The sequence below is a fragment of the Giraffa tippelskirchi genome, chromosome 4 (genome assembly GCF_054371585.1).
Source record: "Giraffa tippelskirchi isolate mGirTip1 chromosome 4, T2T-mGirTip1v1.2.pri, whole genome shotgun sequence".
Classification (NCBI taxonomy): Eukaryota; Metazoa; Chordata; class Mammalia; order Artiodactyla; family Giraffidae; genus Giraffa; species Giraffa tippelskirchi.
The window spans coordinates 12683413-12706397 of NC_137278.1; the positions used below are offsets into that span (position 1 = coordinate 12683413).

At 40.1% G+C, this 22985-nt stretch overlaps 2 protein-coding genes and 1 long non-coding RNA gene across 10 annotated transcripts in view; 1 reads left to right on the top strand and 2 right to left on the bottom strand.

The window, feature by feature from the left end:
* RABGAP1 (RAB GTPase activating protein 1) overlaps window positions 1–6717 on the bottom strand; it is a 156035-nt gene extending 149318 nt beyond the window's left edge. The window contains exon 1 of the mRNA XM_081588666.1: window positions 6488–6717. The gene's annotated coding sequence lies outside the window, so the exon portion shown is untranslated. The remainder of the gene's footprint in view (window positions 1–6487) is intronic.
* A 57-nt stretch (window positions 6718–6774) lies between these two features.
* On the top strand, window positions 6775–21074 carry ZBTB26 (zinc finger and BTB domain containing 26). Of its 8 annotated transcripts, none has more exons than XM_081588732.1 (3): window positions 15252–15336; window positions 16679–17958; window positions 18252–18527. In XM_081588732.1, the coding sequence occupies exons 1-3, from the start codon at window positions 15308–15310 to the stop codon at window positions 18272–18274; spliced, it is 1332 nt and encodes a 443-aa protein (XP_081444858.1). In that variant the 5' UTR covers window positions 15252–15307; the 3' UTR covers window positions 18275–18527. The 8 variants fall into 8 exon arrangements, with proteins under 8 accessions (XP_081444861.1, XP_081444860.1, XP_081444862.1 ...); XM_081588730.1 differs by having other exon boundaries at window positions 15252–15658; window positions 18252–18412; XM_081588735.1 differs by lacking the exon at window positions 15252–15336 and adding an exon at window positions 6775–6917 and having other exon boundaries at window positions 16679–21074.
* Window positions 16677–22916, bottom strand: LOC145545077 (uncharacterized). The gene is made up of 2 exons (XR_014081853.1): window positions 22756–22916; window positions 16677–17247 (listed from the first exon to the last, which is right to left on the bottom strand). It is a non-coding gene; the product is annotated as an uncharacterized LOC145545077 (long non-coding RNA).
* Between the last annotated feature and the right edge of the window lie 69 nt (window positions 22917–22985).

Genomic DNA, 22985 nt, shown 5'->3' on the forward strand with positions numbered 1-22985 from the left:
TAGGCAGATCAGAAACACCTAAACTGAGGCAAAGGAAGTGGGTGGGGGGGGGGACTGAATTTGAAGGAAGTATCTTCAAGTTTATTGATTCTGTCTTTTGCCTGCTCAAGTCTGATTTTGTTGTTATTCAGTCACTAAGTCATGTATGACTCTGCAACCTCATGGACTGTGGCACAGCAGGCTTCCCTGTACTTCATTATCTCCCGGAGTTTGTGCAAACTCATGTCCATTGAGGAGAAGGCAGTGGCAACCCACTCCAGTACTCCTGGCTGGAAAATCCCATGGAGGGAGGAGCCTGGTAGGCTGCAGTCCATGGGGGTCGAGAAGAGTCGGACATGACTGAGCAACTTCACTTTCACTTTTCACTTTCTGCATTGGAGAAGGAAATGGCAACCCACTCCAGTGTTCTTGCCTGGAGAATCCCAGGGACAGGGGAGCCTGGTGGGCTGGTGGGCTGCTGTCTATGGGGTCGCACAGAGTCGGACATGACTGAAGCGATGCAGCAGCAGCAGCAGCATGTCCATTGAGCCGATGATGCTATTGTAACCATCTTACCCTCTGCTGCCCCTGGCTCCTTTTGCCTTCAATCTTTCCCAGCATCAGGGTCTTTTCCAATGAGTTGGCTCTTCACATCAGGTGGCCAAAGTATATTTTGATCCCCTCTAAATGAATTTTTTTTCTTATCTCTGTTGTACTTTTCAACTCCAGAATTTCATTTTAGTTCTTTTTTATAATTTCTATTTCTTTAATGATATTTGCATTTTTTTGTACATTATTTTCCAGACTTCATCCATGTTTTCTTTTAGCTCAATGAGCAACTTTAAGACAGTTGTTTTAATGTCTTTGTCTATCACTTATATGTGAATTCTCAAATATGACACAAATGAACTTATCAATGAAACAGAAGCAGACTCACAGACATAGAAAACATGTTTATCAAAGGGGAAAAAGGGTCTGGGAGGGATAAATTAGGAATTGGGCATTAGCAGATACAGATTACTATATATAAAATAAATAAACAGCAAAGTCCTACTGTATAGCATAGGGAACTATGTTCAATATCCTGTAATAAAACATAATAAAAAAGCAAACATATATATATATAACTGAATCACTTTGCTGTACACCTGAAACTAACACAATATAGTAAATCAACTATACTTCAATAAAAATAAAATGTAGAACTCGAGTATTTGGAGAACAAGGTTTTTACTTCCCACTCTGGCTCCAGCAAGCCATACCTGCAATATAAACATGACTGCCTAGCACAGGGTTGAGGGTTAGGAACGAATAGGTTCCTATCTATTCACACTAAAGGCTCATGTTGACTGAATTAACCTCAGTTGATCAACCAAAATTTTCCCTGGAACATGCAAGCATTCAAATAGACTCCAGAGTTCTGAAATAGTTACTTCAGACAGTTTCTGCCATATAATTGTTGTCTAGGTAGAGATGGATTCCATGTTCTTCCTATTCCATCTGAGGAACAGAAAAATAAAAAAAAAGAAATGTGAACACTAAATAGAGCCTAAGAGGTCTGCGGCACACTATTAAGAGAAACAATGTACCATTATAAATATCCCAAAAGGAGAAGAGAGAAAGGGAAGAAAAGATAATAATCTAACTGTAGAAAGCCAAAGAAAAGAGAGAATCTTGAAAGCAACAAGAGAGAATACTCATCACATACAAGGGATCTTCAGTAAGATCAGTAAGACAGTTTCTCATCTTAAATCTTAGTGGCCAGAAGGCAGTGGGTTGATAATATTAAAAGTACTGAATGAAAAAAACTCTTGGTGGACAATTCTATATCTAGTAAAATTGTCCTTCAAAAATGAGGGAGAAATCAAGACATTTTCTGATTAAAAAAAAAAAAGCTAAGGGAATTCATTACCACTAAACCCACCTTTCAAGAAATGATGAAGAGGATCCTTCAGGTTGAAATGAAAGGATGCTCAAAAATAATTAGTCATATGAAGAAATAAAGATCTCTGGTGAAGAAAAATATACAGGCAACTACAGAATTATTAGTGTAATTATCATTTACCTCCATTTTATTTATGATTTTAATGACATGCATAAAAATATTAGTCTAATTTACTGCACACACAATGTATAAAGATGTAATCTGTAAAAGTCAAGAACAGAAAGAGGAGACAGAGCTGTATAGGACAGTTTTTGTATGTTACTGAAACGGGTATGAATTTAATTGTTACAATTTTGAGCTGTTAAATGTAATTCCCATGGTAACCAAAAAGGAAATGTCTATATAATATATTCAGAAGGAAATAAGAGATAAGTCAAAAGTTTTCACTACAAAAAAAAAATAAAAAAGAAGGCTGTAATGGAAGAAATGAAAGACATAGAAGCTATAAGCCTATAGAAAACGAGTAGCAAAATGGCAGAAATAAGTTACTCATTATCAGTCTTTACTTTAAATGTAAATGGCATAAACTCTCTAATCAAAAGACAGAGATGGGCAGAATGGATAAAATAAAAACATGTTCCAGCAATATGCAATCTAGAAAATACTCACTTTAGATCCAAAGACATTAATAGGTTTAAAAAAAAAAGATATTCTATGCATTTTTATGCAAGTACTAACCAAAAGGGAGCTTTGGGTGGTTATATTAAGATTATACAAAATAGACTTCAAAAAAGTTACAAGAGACAAAGTCATTATATATTAATAAAGGTTCAATAGAGCAAGATTATAAAAACTTATAAACATTTACATAACTAGTGAAAGTGAAAGTTGTTCAGTCCTGTCCAACTTTTTGTGACCCCCATGGACTGTAGTCCATGGAATTCTCCAGGCCAGAATACTTGAGTGGGTAGCCATTCTTTTCTCCAGGGGATCTTCCCAACCTAGTGATCAAACCCAGGTCTCCCACATTTGGGGCAGATTCTTTACCAAGTAAGTCACAAGAGAAGCCCAAGAATACTAGAGTGGGTAGCCTATCCCTTCTCCAGAGAATCTTCCCGACCCAGGAATCAAACCGGGGTCTCCTGCATTGCAAGCAGATTCTTTACCAACTGAGCTATCAGGGAAGAATCCGCCTGCAATGCAGGAGACCTGGGTTTGATCCCTGGGTTGGGAAGATCCCCTGGCGAAGGGAATGGTTACTCACTCCAGTATTCTGGCCTGGAGAATTCCATGGACTACAGTCCATGAGATTGCAAAGAGTCAGACACCTGAGCGACTTTCACTTTTATCTTGGGCTTCCCTGATAGCTCAGTTGGTAAAGAATGAGCCTGCAATAAAGGAGACCCTGGTTTGATTCCTGGATCGGGAAGATCCACTGGAGAAGCCAGAGGCTACCCACTCCAGTATACCTGGGCTTCCCTTGTGGCTCAGCTGGTAAAGAATCCGCCCGCAATGCAGGAGACCTGGGTTTGATCCCTGGGTTGGGAGGATTCCCTGGAGAAAGGAAAGGCTACCTACTTCAGTATTCTGGCCTGGAGAATTCCATGGACTATATAGTCCATGGGGTCACAAAGAGTCCAACAGGACTGAACAACTTTCACTTTCACATAACTAGTTATAGACTCTTAAAATATTTGAAGCAAAAATGAACAGAATTAAAGGGAAGAATAAACAGTTCTATAGTCATAGTTAGAAAATTTAACAGCCCACATTCAATAATGAATAGAATAACCAGACAGAAGATTAGAGGACTTGAACATCACAATAAACTAACTGAACCTAACAGGTATACAGCACATTCCACTGCACAATGGCAGCACATTCTTTTCAAGTTCACATGGGACATTCTCCAACACAGGCCATATATTAGGCCACAAAACAAGTCTCAATAGATTTTGAAAGATAGGTCATTAAACAAAGTGTCTTCCAACTACAATGGGATGGAGTTGGAAATCAGTAACAGGGAAAACTGGAAAATTCAAAATATATGGGTATTAAACACATTCTTAAAGAACAAATGAGTCAAAGAAGTCCTCAAAAGGGAAATTAGAATATACTTGAAAATGAGTAATGATAAAGACATCCAAAACTTACAGGATGCAATGAAAGCAGTAATCAGAGAAATTTACAGTTGTAAATGGCTACATTAAAAAACAAGAATCTCAAAACAATATCCTAACTTTATGCCTTATGAAATAAGAATAACAAACTAAACTCAAAGCTAGGAAAAGGAAGGAAATAGAATGGAAATAAACCAAGAAAAAAGAAAAAAAAGAAATCAATGAAACCAAAAGTTGTTTCCTTGGAAAGATCAATAAAATCAATCTAGAATATAACAGGCAAATTCCCTGAAACATACAAATTATTTAAATGGATTCTCGAAAAATTAGAAAATCTCAACATACTCATAACAAGAGATTGAGTGAGTAATCAAAAACCTCCCAAAAAAAGAACAGTCCTGCACCAGATGGCTTCAGCAAGGGATTGTACCAAATACTTAATTAAGAATTAATAACAATCCTCCTCAAATTCTTACAAAAAACTGAGGAAGAGGGAATGCTTTCTGATTTCATGAAGCCTCATTATTCTGATACCAAAGCTAACTAAATGCATCACAAAATATTATATACCAATATCTCTTATGAATATAGACACCAAAATCCTCAACAACATATAAGGAAATCAAATTCAACAGCATATTAACAAAATTATGCCCCATGACCAAGCGGGATTTATCCCAATAATGCAAGGGTGGTTCATCATAAAATCAATCAATTTAAAATATTCCCTTGACAGAACTAAGGAAAAAACTCATGATCATCTCAATTAATGTTGAAAAGTTATTTGACAAAGTACAATGCCTTTGCATAATAAGATCTTTCAGAAAAAGTAGTTATAGAGGGAAAATTCCTCAACATGATAAAAGTATTTGTAAAAAAAAACCCATATCTAAATCAAATGCAATCATTTACCTATACCTCTTCGAGCAAGTCATGGACAAGTCAAGGATGCCTGATATTCAACACTGTACTGAAAGCTCTAACCAGAACTATTAGATAAAAAAAGAAAGAAAAGGCATCCAAATTGTAAAGAGGTAAAACTATATTTACAGGCAGCATAATTATATATACAGAAAATCCTAAAGAATCCACAACAAAGCCTATAGGGTCAAAAAAAAAAAAATTCAGAGGCACTGCTGGGTACAAGACCAACATCAAAAATCAGTTGGGTTTCTACACACCAGCAATAGTGTGAAAAGGAAATTAAGCAATTTCATTTATGTTATCAGAATAAATTAAATACCCGGAAAAGTGCTCCTGAAAGAAAATACTGCTGAAAGCAATTAATAAAGACCTAAGTACATGAAAAGATATTTCTTATTCAGACACTAAGACCTAAAATTAAGATGGCAATATTACCCAAAGTGATCTACAGACTCAACACAATCTCTATCAAAATTACAACAGCCTTTTTCCTAGAAATGTAAAAGCTGATCCTCAAATTCATACGGAATTTCAAGGGGCTTGCCATAACCAAAACAATCCGGATAAAATAAAGTTGAAATCCTAATAACTTCCTCATTTAGGAACTTACTACAAAGTTACAATAGAAGAATATGTACCAGTATAAGGACAGAGATACAGCCACATGTAATAAGAGAGTCCAGAAAATGAATTCTCACATACATGGTCAGTCGCTTTTCAACAAAGGTGCCAAATCCATTCAACAGGGAAAGGAGGAACTTTTCAAAAATAGTGTTGGAAAAACGATGATGGTGGCTTAGTCACTAAGTTCTGTCCAACTCTTGTGGCCCCATGGACTGTAGCCCGCCAGGCTCCTCTGTTCATGGGATTTCCCAGGCAAGAATACTGGAGTAGGTTGCCATTTCCTTCTCCAGGGGATCTTCCCCACCTAGGAATGGAACCCAGGTCTCCTGCATTGTAAGGCGGATTCTTTACTGACCGAGTCACCAGGGAAAGGACAAACTTTTCAAAAATGGCGGAAAAACGATAACCACATGCAAAGTAATGAAATTGGCTACAACAGCGGTGATGGTTACACAATATCGTGAAGTACTTAATGCCATGGACCTTCACACTTACAAATTATTAAAATGATAAATACTATGTATGTTTTACCACAATATCCTCGCTCCCCCTATCCCCCCAAAAATGAGAAGAACCCAGTGAACCATTGGATTGGCAAGATGGAAAGGGGCTCTAGAATGGTACTTAAGTTTTCTGGTGGGCAAGACTGCGTGGACGATGCCATTCACCAACACAAGGAATATAGGAGGTAAGAAGCAGGTCTGCGGATGAACTTGAGTTCAAAGCTACCTTAACAGTGGAAAACCAATTGGACATGTCCTCTAGGCAGCTGGCCCTGGAGCAAGAGAGCTGTCTGGTCAGGCGAAAGAGAGTTGTGAACAGTCAGCAAGTTGTAAGTAACGGAGAATGCAAATCCCTGGGAAACACCAACAAGCAAAAACCGAGGGAGGTAAACTTCCTTCCCTCCGCTTCTGCGTCCCAAGAAGGCGAGTCCATACCCTAGGCAGGAGCTTACCAACGCTTTAAGTTCAACTGCGCCTTTCAGGCCCACGCAGACGGCAGACGGCCGAGGCGTAGCTCGAGAGAAGCTGCTGAGAAGGAGCGAAGCGCGCGGAAGCCACAGCACCTGCACCTCGGCTTGCGCGGGCGGAGAAGCTAGCGGGAGCCCGGGGCCCCAGATCTGCATCTCGCCCACGGCACGGAGAATTCCCTCTCCTGGCCCGCCGCCCTCCCAGCCTTCCGATTGGCGGAGAGGACCATGGGACCTGGAAGTTGTCTTTGTCCGGCGAGGGCTGCCCTTCCGGTTCCGTTGGGTCCCCCTTTGGCTCGGGTTCCCTGCCCCTCCCCCTTCCCGGAGCCCCGAGGGGCCGGAGCTCCTGGCGGTGCCGGATCCTGACGGTGTCCTTCCCCCGGGTCTGTAAGTGCGGAGGCGGCCGGAGCGCCGGGTAGGGGTACAAGGTCTCTCAAAATCGAGCCCCCTTGGGGCCCTGGATTGGCCGGGACCTGCACCGGGATGGGGGCCGAGGGGCTGGCCTAGGCTCAGGGGTGCTTACGGAGCCCTTGGCCCGGCCCCTGCTATGCCCCGCCCCTTTCCCTCCCCTGAGTCTGGAGTGGGGAGCCTAAGGATGCCCCCAGGGACCTCCTCCGGGGACCCCAGCCGAGGGCCCAGCAGTTGACTTTAACCCAACTCTGGCATCTTTTAAGAAGTGCCAGTTCTCGGCCAGGGCAAGGCCTCAGTGCCAGCCTGAGAGGATCACTGTGGAGTGCAGCTAGTTGACCCTTTTGCCACTGGCTACAACACCTTTTTTGTATCTGGCGCCTTGTCAGGCACTGGGAATTCGTAAGACATTGTTCTAATTTTCAGGGTCAAGTTTGGGAACCAGATAAAAACAAATGAGTGCTCCTGCGATGTACATATCAGTCGTATACGTATGAAACGTTCAAGGGGCAGTTGCTGGGGAGGCTGAAGACTTTTCAGTTTTACTTGGGGATAAGGTGGAGAAGAGGTTTTGCGCTCAGAGGAACAGTGGCAGTGCTGTGAAGGAATAATTGAGCATAACTTGTGTGGGAAGAGCAGGAGAGGGTTCCAGGGCTCTTGTGCAAAGCATGAGATAAGAAGCTGGGAAAGTAGATGGAAGTCCAGATAGTGAAGATTTACTCCTAAAAGAGGTGGGTACTTGTTGAAGAGTTTTGAGGAGGAGAGTAGTGTGGTCATATTTGCACTGTAGAAAATCATCTTGTTCTAGAGGTCAGCCTATAGGATAGGAATTTCTAAGAACTGATTCTGGACTCTAGCTAAAGTCTAGATGTTCTTATTGGAGATTCTTTTGAAGGTGTAATGGGATCAGCCTAGTGAGAAGTAACGAAATCCCAAAACGGAGTTATGACAGTGTTATTGGAAAGAAGGCAGGTATGCTGAAGGGAAGGGCTTCCCTGTTAGCTCAGCTGGTAAAGAATCCGCCTGCAACGCAGAAGACCCCTGTTTAATTCCTGGATTGGGAAGATCCCCTGGACAAGAGATAGGCTACCCACTCCAGTCTTCTTGGGCTTCTCTGGTGGTTCAGACAGTAAAGAATCCTCCTGCAGTGCGGGAGACCTGAGTTCGATCCCTGGGTTGGGAAGATCCCCTGGAAGAGGGCATGGCAACCCACTCCAGTATTCTTGCCTGGAGAATCCCATGGACAGAGGAGCCAAGCGGGCTTCAATCCACGGGGTTGACTGAGTGCCTAAGCACACACAGCACACATGCTGTAGGAAATGCTGTAAAGACTCCATAATGAATTGGATGTTGAGGGTGAAAGAGGTATCAAAGCTGAGTCTTAGGTTTCAGGCCTGTGAAATTTGAAGGATGTTAATGCCATTATCAGCAAAAAAAACCCATAAGCATAGTGTAGATTATCAGTTTATTTTTTGGGTATTTTAATTTAAGGCCTGATGGGATAGCCACATGGAACTGTCCAGTATAGAGTTGGAAAGACAAATCTGCAGCTCAGCCTAAATGCCGTGGCTTGAGGTAAAAGTCGAATCATCCTAAAGCACAGAGGTGGAAGCTATGGAAATAGTTGGCATCAGGAAGGGGTTATTGAGAAAGAAGGGAACATTTGGGGAAATGGGACTGAGTAGTTAATGGTGGCTGCTATAGTAGCAGAGACAGAAGTAGATGATAAAATGTAATGATAAAGTGTAAGGATTCCAGCAACCAAGAAGTCTCAGAAGTCAAGAGAGGAGAAGACTGAGAAGGGTCCACTGAGACAATGAATGCAGAGCCTTTGGAGATGAGAAAGAAAAAAAAAAAAAGATTGCATTTCTTTATCAAGAGATCATGAGTGACTTTTTACAAAGCAATTTTAGCAGAATGATGAGGTGATAATATGTGAAATAATGGAGACCTCAGGTGGTTTGGTATCAAATGAGAATGAAAGAAATGCCACACGTGAAGGACTTCACAAAGGATATTGACAGGCTTTATTTACTTATCTAACATTTGCTTACAGAGCACAATTCCAGGCACTATCCTAAGTTCTTTTAAAAAGTAACTTAATTTAAAACATTAATTTACTTTTAAATTAATTTAATTTTCCATAACAACCTATTGTTATGGAAATATTAAGTCATATTATTATGTTAAGTACTATTATTCTTTGATAGATGGGACAACTGAAAAAAAACAGAAGTAGTTAAGTAACATGCCCAAGGTCATACAACTAGAAAGCGGTGGAGCAGCATTTTGATTCTTGGAAACCTGGTTTTATCCACTGTACTAAGCAGTGATTGAACATGGGAGTCAAAAGAATGGGAAAAACTTAAGCAAAGATAGATTCATTGATAAAAAAATGGAGAGGCTTGGAAGAGATCCACATTGAGAAGAAGGTAAGTAATGGATTTATGTTTCTGTTAAGGATTTATTTTTTCTTTCTTTTCCCTTAGATTCTCTTCCAGTATGTGCCATTTTAGGTCAGTTTCATTCATAGTTAGGTCAGTTTATGTCATGCTTTTATTTATTAACTTATTATCCAAATCAGGTCTTCTCTTTAGCTTCAGAGCCATATCAGCTAGCTAATCAATCTTCCCCTTGATGTCATGTAGGCTCCTCTGGTTAAACATTTTAAGACCTGACCCATGGTCATTTCCCCCAGCATTTCCTCGCTTATTGGATGACCTTCTGTCAGACATCCAGTTTCTCAAACCAAATACCTAGGAATCATCTTGACCTTTCATCCCTTGCTCCCTACCTTGGTTATCAAGTCCATCAGTTCTTTGAGGTATCTCTGGAATCTGTTAGAATAAATCCATATTATTTCTTCTCAATATTCATATTATTCGGGCCCTCATTTCTGTATCACTCTGTTAAAATAATAACATACTAACAGGTTTCTGTGTCTCCACATCCACTGTTAACAGAAGCATTCTCCACAAGTTTTTATTTTTGACTTATTGAGTTTTAGCCAGTGCAGGAGTTTAGATAACATGCATTTCAACATGATAGAGTAGTAGCCTAGGGCAGTTATTTTTTGTTAGATTGAATTGAGGTTGGTGGTGGTTGGTGGTTTAGTCTCTGAGTTGTGTCTGACTCTTGCAACCCCATGGACTGTAGCCTACCAGGCTCCTCTGTCCATGGGATTTTCCAGGCAAGAATACTAGAATGGGTTGCCATTTCTTTCTTCAAGGGATCGTTCCCTTGCAGGAATCAAACCCAGGTCTCCTGCATTGCAGGGACATTCTTTACCGACTGAGCTACGAGGGAATCCGAATTGAGGTTAAGTTTGGTTAAAATTAACCACATTGTTGTTGTCTAGTCACTAAGTCATGTCCGACTCTTTGCAACCCCATGAACTGCAGCATGCCAGGCTTTGCAGTCCTTCACTATTTCCCAGTTTGCTCAAGCTCATGTCCATTGACTTGGTGATACTATTCAACCATTTCATCCTCTGCTGCCCTCTTCTCCTCTTGCCCTCGATCTTTCCCAGCATCAGAATCCTTTCCAATGAATTATCTCTTTGCATCAGGTAGTCAAAGTATTGGAGCTTCAGTTTCAGCATCAGTACTTCCAATGAATATTCAGGGTTGATTTTGTTTAGAAATGATTGGTTTGATCTCCTAGGTGTCCAAGGGACTCTCAAGAGTCTTCTCCAACCACAGTTCCAAAACATCAGTTCTTCAGTGCTCAACGTTCTTTGTGGTCCAACTCTCACATCTGTACTTGACCACTGGAAAAACCATGGCTTTGTCTATATGGACCTTTGTTGGCAAGCACTCTTTAGGTTTGTCACAGCTTTCTTTCCAAGGAGCAAACATCTTTTGATTTCATGACTGCAGTCACTGTCAGCAGTAATTCTGGAGCCCAGGAAGATAAAGTCTGTCACTGCTTCTACTTTTTCCCCTTCTATATGCCATGAAGTGATGGGACCGGATGCCATGATCTTATTTTTTTGAATGTTGAGTTTTAAGCCAGTTTTCTAACATCACCTCTCTGGGCCAGGAGCTGAGGCCCAGGGGTCATGGGCCACACAGGCCCTGTTTCTTCCCTGGGCTCCTCCCCACAGTGCCCTGCTGGGAAGTGAATGCAAGCCAAGTTAGGGGTCCCAAGTCAGGAGCAGGGAAGAGCTCTGTGAACTGCTGCACCCCTGCCTGGCCAAGGGAGGACCATGTGCAGGGAGGATGAAGATTTAGGAATTTTTTAAATAGAGAAGGTAATAAAACATTGAGAAACCAAGACAGGTTTTTTTGAGGAAGTCAGCCTTAAGAAAATAGCACAAACTTAAGGACTAAGCTTTGAAGAATATACTTACCTTTTCACAATTTAGTGAACCCTTAAGGAACAGATCAGCCAAAGAATGGTGGAAAACAAGCCAGTCGTTAAGTCACTTGCCCACTTCTGTACAACAGTTTAAGAAGAGTGAGCTAGATTTATTCAACATAAATAACTCTTAAAAGCAATAAATGAAAAAAGAAAGTTGCAAAACAGTATGTATAGTTTGTAAGTAAGAAATGTAATTTTACTTTTTATTTTCTGTGGCTGTGGAAGTGTTGTTATATATAGAAATGTTTTAAAAGTGGAGAGGGAAGGAGATTCATTAAGGAAGAAACTGACTGAATGGAAGGAGGCTGAGAAAAGGGAGTTTTACTTTACCTATATTCAAAAATTCTTCCAGTAACGGTATATTTCTGTAATGTAACTTGCAGATTGTATAGATATGTTGTAAGTAAAAGAGTGAGCAGTTGGAGAATGTAGTGTCATGAAAGTTACCCAAAAGAAGAAAAGGATTGAGTTTTATAGAAAGGCTGTAGTATATTACAGCCTCTTTGAAAAATGGTATATGGTGTTAATGAACGAGGAAGAAAGATTTCCAAGTAGTTGTGAGTGCTAAATTGAAAGATAAAGGCACTTTTATGAGGTAGATGAGAAGACAGACTGAAAAGTTTTCCTTATCAGTATCATTAGAGGCATTTGAGATAAGGAAAGTGGATATTTTCACACTGTCCATTGCTTGGCAGTGAACGTTGTTCAACCTAGAATATTCACTGATCCTTTTGGGTTACTCTTGTTTGAACAAAGGGAAATTTAAATCAGCTGCAACATTTGTTATGGAAATGATTATAGAAGAATTGTGTAAATAAAAACAAAGAGAAAGTGATTTTAAGTGAAACTATTCCTATTTCATTGATGTTTGGGAAATGGGTCATTTAAAACTTGCTAAGAGAAACTCAGCAATATTCAGACCTAATCACAGTAACCCAGACAATAGTTGATAAGGACCTGAACTATGCCACTAGTAGTAAGAATATAGAGAATTTGGAAATCGTTCTTTGAAAAGAATCAGCAGAATGTGGTGACCAAGTCTCTAGTCTTCCTAATCAGTTCTGTACTTTCAGTTCCTAGAAGATCTGCTATAATCTAGAATTATGTGAGTGATTTCTATGATACTAATGAATGATTGCTATTATACTTACAAGTTAACTATAGTTGGAAAGTCTAAAAATCAAATATATTCATAATTTTTATTATGTTTTATTTATAAGTGGCATTAAGTTTTCATCCTACAAAGATGAATACACAAAAGATAGAAAAATAATATAAAGTTAAAATAGATGAGAAAGGTAAGACAAGGATAATACATAAATGGTTTACTATTAAAGCCCTCTAGAATTGACACAAATTTGGCTTTAAGTTGTATTTTTTTGTTTTTAAGCATAAGCCTTTTATTGAAGCATAACTAAATATACAAAAGCATATCAATCATCAGGGTATAGTTGAATGGAAATGAATGGAGATCACAGTTAATATTCATAAGATAAAACTTCAGCTAGCCTAGTTCTGTCATACATGAATTTTGGCATCATGTCGCTCAGGCATAATTCTACCTCTAACATTTAATACTTTCCACCTTTCTTAAATAAGCAAGTGATTTATGTTCACCAAGCTTGAATTTCCTCATAAGCAAAGTGGAGATGACAATAATACTTACTGCATAGAAATTTTGAAGATTAAATGAATCGATTTGGGTATACCTGGTACTCAGCAAGCGTTCAGTAAAGATTAGCCATTCTTTTTCTTATTTTTAGATAAAATTAAACTAATTCATATGAAACAGGTACTCCTTTTTATTTGAACATTTTTAAACTTTTGTTTAAAATTTCATTTTATGTTGTCACAACTATTTTTTGGAAACAAACCCTAGAAAGAAATTTTCCCCAAAGCACTCAAAGAGTATTATGATAATGAAGGGCATCTCTACCATAGCTCAATAGTAATTTCATAGGAAACATTAAGAGTTAGTTACAGTTTTTATTGAATGAGTTGTGTAAAAAATAACAGTTGGTTCTTGCCCTCAAATAACTAACCCTCTGATGGAAAGAGAAACTGGTGACAGGAAACAAAGGATAAACTCTGTGGCCTGGAAATAAGAGTTTATCAAAGAGAGACAATAGAGTGGGCTGACACATTAAGGAAAACTTCTTAAAGGAGACAGAATAATTTTTTCTCACATTCTTGGACTACAGCAGACAAATCAAGCACGTCCCTGAGATACCTGTCTGACTGCTCCTGTTGGTAAGTTGCTTGAGACTGATGAATAGGAGGTAAATGAAACTGTATTCCAACTCCTGTTTGGAGCTTCAAGGAACAATGATCCCTGAGGAGAGCTGCCTAAAGCAATGCAAGTACTATCAGGTTATAGATGGAAGCAATTAGTGCTTATTTTTCGGTGTTAGTAGGAAAATGCCGTTGTCGTTCAGTTGCTGAGCTGTGTCCCACTCTTTGTGACCCCATGGACTGCAGCATGCCAGGCCTCCCTGTCCTTCACCATCTCCCGGAGCCTACTCATACTCATGTCCATTGAGTCAATGATCCTATCCAACCATCTCATCCTCTGTCGCCCCGTTGTCCTCCTGCCGTCCCGCCCTCAGGGTCTTTTCCAGTAAGTCAGCTCTTCGCATCAGGTGGCCAAAGTATTGAAGCTTCAGCTTCAGCATCAGTCCTTCCAGTGAATATTCAAGGTTTATTTCCTTCAGGATGGACTGGTTTGATCTCCTTGCTGTTCAAGGGACTCTCAGGAGTCTTCTCCAGCACCACAGTTCAAAATGCTGACCTATCAGTAAATTCAGGACAAGTTAAACCTCTAAGAAATAATGCCCCTTTTGTTTGGCCATTTGAACAACAGTCATTTGTATAATTTCTAGTTATGAATTGGGACATTCACCACTGCCAGATCAAATATGTCAAGCAACCATAATTGCTAAAATTGACCAGTGATGGATAATACCGTTGCACCACTTTCTTTACTAATATATTCCCGTGTCTCCAAGATTTTTCCTTTTCATCTGGTGTTTACCATGTCTTCTCTGATGCTACATATGCTTCTCTACATCCTTCCTCTCTCATCTTCATTGTGATTATAATTTATCTGTACACTCAGAGTGCCATACAAAGAAGATGCTTGTAATTTATGTATAAATGTGTTTAAATACGCCTGTGCCATACCAGTCCCCCCTCCTAAGTCTCACTTCTCTTTCAGTGACATTTTAATTCAGGTAAACTGCTAAGTTTAGAACCTTTGCATATTGCTTTTTTTTCATTTTGTGTCTCCCACAAGTTTTCTTGAAATGTCTTTTTTTTTTCTTTCTTTTCCTTGCTCCTTATACCCATTCATTTATAGGCTCTCATAGCCTCAGACCTGTAATGCTTATGCAGACACTGCACTGGTCTTCCTAACAGCAAGTCTTTCTGTTACTGTCAAATGAATCTTACAGGTTCAACAAATATAAACTGAGCACCTGCTGTGTGTTTAGTACTATATTAGGTGATGGGTAGACACACCAGTTTGAACAGAATAGGGCTTGCCAGTAATGTGGCTGCGTTAAGTAGAATTTGAAACCAAAAGAAAGAGTGTTTCACCCTAGAAGATGCAGATTCCCAGCATTAGCCCTATTGAATGGGGCAGAGATTATTCTCTCTGATGCCATGAAGCTTGCAGTTTGAAGGGTATTACTGTTAGTATTTTGAATGTTACAATAAAAGAACTAGGTTACAGGTTCAGTAGAGACAACTGTTCTGATCTAAGGGGTTAGGGAAAGGCCCTCAGAGGAAATAAGAGAGTCAGAATTGGCTGGGAATAGTGTTCTGGACTAAAGAAATAACTGTAGTAAGGCTTGGAGTCAGTAGAGTGCTATTATGAAGTAGGCACTGAGCAATATGAGTGAGACCTGTATTCTGCTGTCACAAGCTGGTGTTCTATGGGCCTTTGTAACTCAGTGTTCTAGAAGATAAAACTCTAAAGATTGGGCTTCAGGAACCAGATGTCACTAGGAGCTGTTGGTTGTCTCATGACTCTCAACTATGGAGTTGATGAAGACACAGAGTTCAAGGTGAACTTACTGATGCACTGAAATTGTGGAGCTGCTTCTCATGGATAGATCTTATATACCCACTGATCTCACAGAAGATTGGTATATAGACAAGGTGTCAGTTTATTTTTACTGTGACTGGTAGGTTGTCATTGTAAAAATAATATGTTGACAATGTCATGTTGACATGGCTAACTCATCCTTCCCTTTAGAGTGGCACATGGGAAGCCAAGTAAGAGTATGGAATTAGAACATGGGAACTTTCTCCAAAGAAATTGCTGCACAACAGGACAAATATGCAGTTTTTACAGACACCGTCTCCATGGTTGGCTGGTTTTTGCCAGTGTGTACCTTAATATTAAATTTACTTGATCAGTTTATATTGGAGAGGTTAGCCTTCATCCAGGAGATGATGGGAGGTCACAGAAAGATTTTAGGCAGGGGTTGGATATAAACAGATCTATGTTTTTGAAAGATGACATGCGGTGGTGTAGGAGTTGGGTTAGAGGTAATAGAAGCTGGAACCAAGGGACATTTATGAATGAATTTGAGTAGTCCAGTTGATGAGTAATGATGGATGAATGGGGATAAAGAAGAAAGAATAGCATCTGGTAGGGATTAACTAGATCCACTGTACTCTTACTCAGATTCCCACCAAGTGACTCATCTGGTTTTTCTATATCAAATATTTACTTCATATATCAACAAATGTTTCTTAAGAAAGAGTTTAGGTTTGTCCAAAATGCAAAGAACAAAGACCTGTGCCTTTGACACTGTCTAAAAGTTGTCCCTTTAAACATGTGACTTTCATTTTATTGCAAAAATACTTGTATGGGTAAATTCACATCAGTTTAGACAGAAGAGGGTTTACCCAGGAATGGGGCAAGCAGTGCCACTACAATAAAATTCAAAGCAAAGGAAAACAGTGTTTTATCTTTGAAGAAGCAGGTTCACAGTATCATGCAAAATAAAATCGTTACTTCTTATTGCTTTATTACTTGTTGGGATGTTTTAGGTAGTTCATGAAACCTGATAGAATTCTGATTTGAGAAGCAAAAGAATGCCCTTGGAATAACTCAAGCACTGTTCTTGTATTAAGCATCTTAAAAAGCTGAATGAATCCCAAGCTATTTCTGCTAATATAAGTCCACTCTTTAGGTGCAGTTGACACTTGATGCTGGTGAGGAGTCACTTTTAACAGCCTTCAAAAGCTGTTATACTAGCTTCCTCTTTCAAGGGAAGTTTCATTCAGATACATATGAACAGGTATAACAACACAGATTTGTTTTTGGAAGGAAAATCCAGGTTTTCTTAATTGTTTGAATTTTCTTAAATTCATCCTTTTTACATTTCTGTTCTTTAGGTCTGCCAAAATGTCTGAAAGATCAGATCTCCTTCACTTCAAGTTTGAAAATTATGGAGATTCAATGTTACAAAAAATGAACAAATTAAGAGAAGAGAATAAATTTTGTGATGTTACAGTTCTCATAGATGATATTGAGGTACAGGGGCATAAAATTGTGTTTGCTGCAGGTTCCCCCTTCTTAAGAGACCAGTTTTTACTGAACGATTCGAGAGAGGTGAAAATCTCCATATTGCAGAGCTCCGAAGTGGGGAGACAATTGCTCTTGTCGTGTTATAGTGGTGTGCTGGAATTCCCTGAGATGGAACTGGTCAATTACTTGACCGCTGCGAGTTTTCTTCAGATGAGTCACATTGTAGAACGGTGCACGCAGGCCTTGTGGAAGTTTATAAAGCCAAAACAGCCAATGGAAAGTAAAGAGGGATGTGAACCACAGAGTGCTTCTCCCCAGTCGAAAGAACATCAGGGAGATGCCAGAGGCTCCCCAAAGCAGGACTCGCCTTGTATTCATCCATCTGAAGACAGTATGGATATGGAGGACAGTGATATTCAGATCGTTAAGGTAGAATCTATTGGGGATGTATCAGAGGTTAGAAGTAAAAAAGATCAGAACCAGTTTATTTCTTCTGAACCCACTGCTTTACATTCATCCGAGCCCCAGCATTCTCTGATCAATTCAACTGTGGAAAACAGAGTAAGTGAAATAGAGCAAAACCATCTCCACAATTATGCCCTCTCTTACACAGGCAGTGATAACATCATCATGGCCTCGAAAGATGTCTTTGGGCCCAATATTCGAGGTGTAGACAAAGGCCTGCAGTGGCATCACCAGTGCCCAAAGTGTACCAGGGTGTTTCGTCACCTGGAGAACTACGCCAACCATTTAAAAATGCACAAACTCTTTATGTGTCTACTCTGCGGCAAGACTTTTACTCAGAAAGGCAACCTTCATCGACACATGCGTGTGCATGCCGGCATTAAACCTTTCCAGTGTAAAATCTGTGGGAAAACCTTTTCTCAGAAGTGTTCCTTACAGGATCATCTTAACCTTCACAGTGGAGATAAGCCCCATAAGTGTAACTATTGTGACATGGTTTTTGCACATAAGCCAGTTTTGAGGAAGCACCTTAAACAGCTGCATGGCAAAAACAGCTTTGATAATGCCAATGAAAGAAATGTGCAAGACCTCACTGTGGACTTTGATTCTTTTGCATGTACAACAGTCACAGACTCTAAAGGGTGTCAGCCACAGCCTGATGCGACACAGGTCCTGGATGCAGGTAAACTGGCCCAAGCTGTCCTGAACTTAAGGAATGATAGCACTTGTGTGAATTAAATAGGGGCTTTGTGCTCCTAACTAGAACTGACTACAAACGTGGCAATAGTCTGAGTCTTTTTAGGAGTCATTTAACTAATTTGACTTCTCCAGAGCCTCTGTGCAGATCGTAGGGGTGAGTCAAAGCACTAATAGACCAGGCAACTTGCCACTTGGAGTGGTCTTGCCTGCCTTCTGCCCTTTCCCATGTTCTGTTTTGAATTATTTATCCTGTGATGTCTGTTTTCCTTTCCCAAGGAGTACTCCATTTGTCTACCTAACATCAGCTTATGTCTTAGACTGACAACTATTTTAGACTTTCCACTGGGCACATTCTGAAGGTACCAAGAAGTTAATAACATCACCTCCACTCCACCAATAGATGCTATGCTAAGGGAAGCAAATAATCTTTTTCTTTGGTAGGTAATAAGCTGAGATATAAGGTGATATTGCTATCAGCCTGAATATGTGATAGAACTTCCAGTTCTATCAGAACCACTGATAATTCATCTATGTCTGATAAATGAATGAATCTACTTGTCTTGGAGCTGGCTATAAATAAGTATTTTAGATTATTCTGTACTCTTTTCAACAGTTTACAGCCCAGCTTCATGTGATTGAAGTTCACATAGACCAGAGTACAATATTTCCATCAATACCTGCAGACAGGAATCACCATTGGGGAGCATAACCAACAAAGGGTAGTAGTTGTACAACATCACTTATTTGGGAGGTCTTCCCCCAAAAGAAGTCAAATGCTTATAATTATTCTGTAGCTTACTTGGTGATGCTTTTGGAATCAGGATTGCTCCAGGTACACTTAAAGTGTGCTAACATATAATGGTCTCTCTAAAAAGGGGCTATCTGGAGTCAGTCTCTAGACTTTGTTATAGAAGTTCGCTATTGGTAAGGTGAGTTTGGCCTTCAGAGTTTTGTCCAGTGTATTGTAATAGTCTCTGAATTTTCATTTCCTTGTGTACCTTAATTTCTAAAGTGGATGAAAAAAGTGGGTCACAGAAGGAGCAGTCAGATTTTTGCATTTAGATGTTCCTATAATGGTACATAGTCCCACCTCATCCCCTTTGACAGATCAAATACAAAGTTGATCTTCCGTTATGGAAAAACAAACAACTGTTTTTCCTAAGCACGTATTATAGTTCAGAAATAAAATTTTGAGTCTTACTCATTTCTGACCCATGAGTTAGATTTAGATAATAGGAGTGTTTGAGTCCATAGAGAATCTGAAGAAATCATTTAGCCTGCCTCTCTTTTTTTAAGTTGGGGTATCCAAAGCCCAAAGAGGTAGCCTGGCCAAGGTTGACCAAAGTAGACTAAGTAGGCTAAATATGAGCTAAGGTCTCCTCACTTCTCACTGTCCCTTGGCTTAAAAAGATTTAGTACAGGATCAAGAATACTTTAGCAAAAATTTCCTAGTTTGTGCTTCCCCTCTGTGCATCTTTGTTTGTTTTCTCAGACAGCTTCGATTTTGCAAACAGAACAGTCAAAGAAGGATTTATTTTTGTAAGGTAATTATTTTTTGGTTAGAATGAATATTACATTCTTCCTAAGCAAGCAACTGATTTGCTGAGTGTTGATTAGGAACAGAAACAGAAAGGACAAGTAACAATGTGAGAAGGATCCAAATGTGAAACTTATTTTGTCTGGAAACAGTGTTTAGTTTCCATCACGATTTTCTGTTTTTTGTTTCTGAGCTGTCAAGAGTCCATGTATAGATGAACCAAAAATTAATTTTAACTTGAGTAGTCAGAGGGTGTTCTCAAAGTTGTTATAATTTGATGCATTTACATGTGAATCTGATTTGAAGTATAATTTCTACCATTTGTTAAAAGGTTTTAAATGAGAATAAAATGGAGTGGTAAGACTAATAGGTATCTTATGCCTAATGTCACTTATTATATGATCTAATGATGCTACCTAGCATTCTGGTTTTTATATGATCCAGCCAAAGAGTACCAATTCTATGCAATAGTGAGACACTAACATGTTAACCAATGTTTCACTCTTTTCTCTAAACATCATTTTATCACAGGGAAATTTCAAGTTGGAGTGCTTGCTTTGCATAAATTCATGTCTTGTTTTGTAATTGGTTTGAAGACTAAAAGGCATGGGTTCAAATAAAATTGGTCTCTTTGGTTGGAGACTATTTCTGGATTCATTCAGGCATTCAGGAGACATTTATTGAACACATATTATTGCTAGGCACTATGCTAAATACTGAGAATTTGAAGATAAGATTGTTATGGTCTCTGCCCTCAACAGAGCTTACAGTCTCATGTAGTCTTAGTGAGATAAGGTATCAATTTGGTTTTATCCTAGGAAGAATAAAGGAAACTGCCTTGGTTTCCTTGATCACCTAAAATCAGCCTCTTGATGGTTTTGTATGAGTAAAACTTCTAGTTCTCACCTTTTTCTTTTTTTTTTTTTAGTTCTCACCTTTTTCAATTGCAAACCACTAAAGTGGTTTACAGTCTCCCCCATTTCTTGGCTGGAGAGGTGTTCTGTTTCTGTGAGACATTTTGTTAATTTTGGTGGTACTTGACTTTTTCTTTCTTTATACATGTTTCTTAGATTATACTGCAAAGTGATCAATTTACTGATATCGAATATGTTTTACAGAGGAAGATGACTTTCAAAACTAGTTGTATTCTTGTAGTGGAGGAAGATTTTTTAAAACCTTAGACATTCAGCATTTGTATTTTATGGATCCCCAGGATAACTAAAAATGAGAGGGTTCTGTTTTCCTTAGTTTGGTTTTTTAAAAAATCACTGTGTCACAGTTATTTATTTATTATTTAATTTTAAAGGCAAACTCCAAACTGAAGTGGCTCTGAGGTAAATCAGATGTGGTTTTAATTTGTTTTAGTTTCTTTATTAGAAGATCTATAAATGGAGGGTGACCACCATCACTACTTCTAAAATATTGTCCTAAACAAACAACCCAGAACATTTTATTTCAGCTGGTGAATAGCTGTTCTAAATCTGTTGTATGTTAGACATACTGTGAACTACCTCTTCACTTCTTACGGGGAAGTTTCCTTAATAAAAGTGTGACAATTTAAAGCTCTGGTGTCAATGGTTTATTTTCTCTCTTTCCCTCCTGCTTCCCATTCCTGTTGCTTGAATTTGAATACAGGAATCCTTTCTCACTCTTATTCTTGAAAAGACATGTTAACCAAGCATGCTGAGCTTGGCTTCAGAAGCAAATCAGGGCTAACAAAAAATTGTTATGAGGGTCAGTTACTTCTTCCTGTACTGTTGACTGAGGGGATGGAGCAACTGCTTTTAAGAATCGGTTTCCTTCATTTAACAAATACGTGATTCCTGCTAAGCGCTAGACTTTGCTAGACTTCTGGGAATGCAAAGATCAGTAAGTCACTGTCCTAAATACTTCTGCCTAGGTGGGACATAGATTTCAATACAGGTATGATAATTGCAGTCATTAAGGCAGGCAAAGGGTTTACTGGTTCCCCAAGTGGGAGCAAAGTAATTCATGGGCAATTCCAGATGGCTTTAGGGATGATGTGATTTATGAATGATGAATGGGATTTTTAAGGATGAGTGGTAGTGTTACTCCATGCACCAGATGCACGGAGAAACCAAACAATACCAAAATGTTGGGAGTTTGGAACAGAGAAAAGTTTATTGCAGGGCCATGCAAGGAGGTGGGTGACTCATGCCTTAAATCCCCCAATCTCCCCAAAAGTAAAAGTCGCTCAGTTGTGTCCCAACTTTTTGTGACCCCATGGGCTCTAGCCCACCAGGCTCCTGTCCATGGAATTCTCCACGCCAGAATACTGGGGTGGGTTGCCATTCCGTTCTCCAGGGGATCTTTCCAACCCAGGGACTGAACTCAGGTCTCCCATATTACAGGCGGATTCTTTACCAGCTGACCCATCAGAGAAACTCCCGAAAAGCTTTCAGCAAAACCCTTTTATAGGAAAGGTGAGAGAGGCACGTTAGTTGTTGCAAACTTCCTGGTGTCTTTGTTCTGGAGGTCCTGTCATGGTCTGGTACCAATGTTCCTGTAAATCTCCACCAGGTAAATATTCTCTGTTCTGACAAGAAAGGGCAAGGTCCCAAGGCGCAACTTTCACCATCTGAGGACCAAGTCCTGGCTAGAGAGGCAGATTTCAGTTGTCTGCTCCCTCAAGGCCAGGTCCTCAGACCCTGTCCAGCTCTCATCCCTAAGGCAGCCAGGCACTAAACCCAAATGCTCCTCAGGCTCCTCACCCCACCCCACCCCACCCCTAGGTGGGGGGTTCGGGGCGGGGGGGAAGCATTGCCGTGCACAGACCAATGGCTGAACAACCATTAATGGTCTGGTAACCGTTCCCTGGTAACGGGGGTGGGGGTGTGGGGGGTAATGGCCCGCAGCAACTTCTGCTGAACCACGCTCTATTACAGTAGAAGGAAATAGCCTATGTTGGAGGAAAGAGCCAGGTTCAAGGTTTAGATAGATGCCTGGGTTTCCCAAGGAACTGAGAAGGGTAGGACTGTAGGGAGGAAGCCATAGGTTGACAGGTGAGTTGGGATCCAGATCCCGACGGGGCATTAAGTAATCTCCAATACTGATTCCGATCGCACCCTCCTCTCTTCCCCAACCCCCACCTCACCTCCCCGCCACCTTTTACATGGTATATGGCGGGTAAGCAAAGGATCCGGTCCCTAATAATCCAGGAGGGTCTCCCGGGATCCCTGCGCTGGGTACTCCGACAGATCCGCTGTACTACAACTTCACAACCTGTTTGCCATTCGGATGTTGAGAACTCACGGAGCGAACCGGCTCGAGTGCCGAAAGTGGGACAGGAGAGATGGGATTTGAGGGAATTCCGGGGTCTGTCAGCTCAGTCGCGGGGGCAGTGAGGAAGGAAGACTGTCTCGGGATGTCCTTCCGGGACGCCCAGAGGGCCCCAGTAAGGACCGAAGCTAGTTGACCCCGGATGTGTTTCCTCCCAGGCTGACCCCCACCCC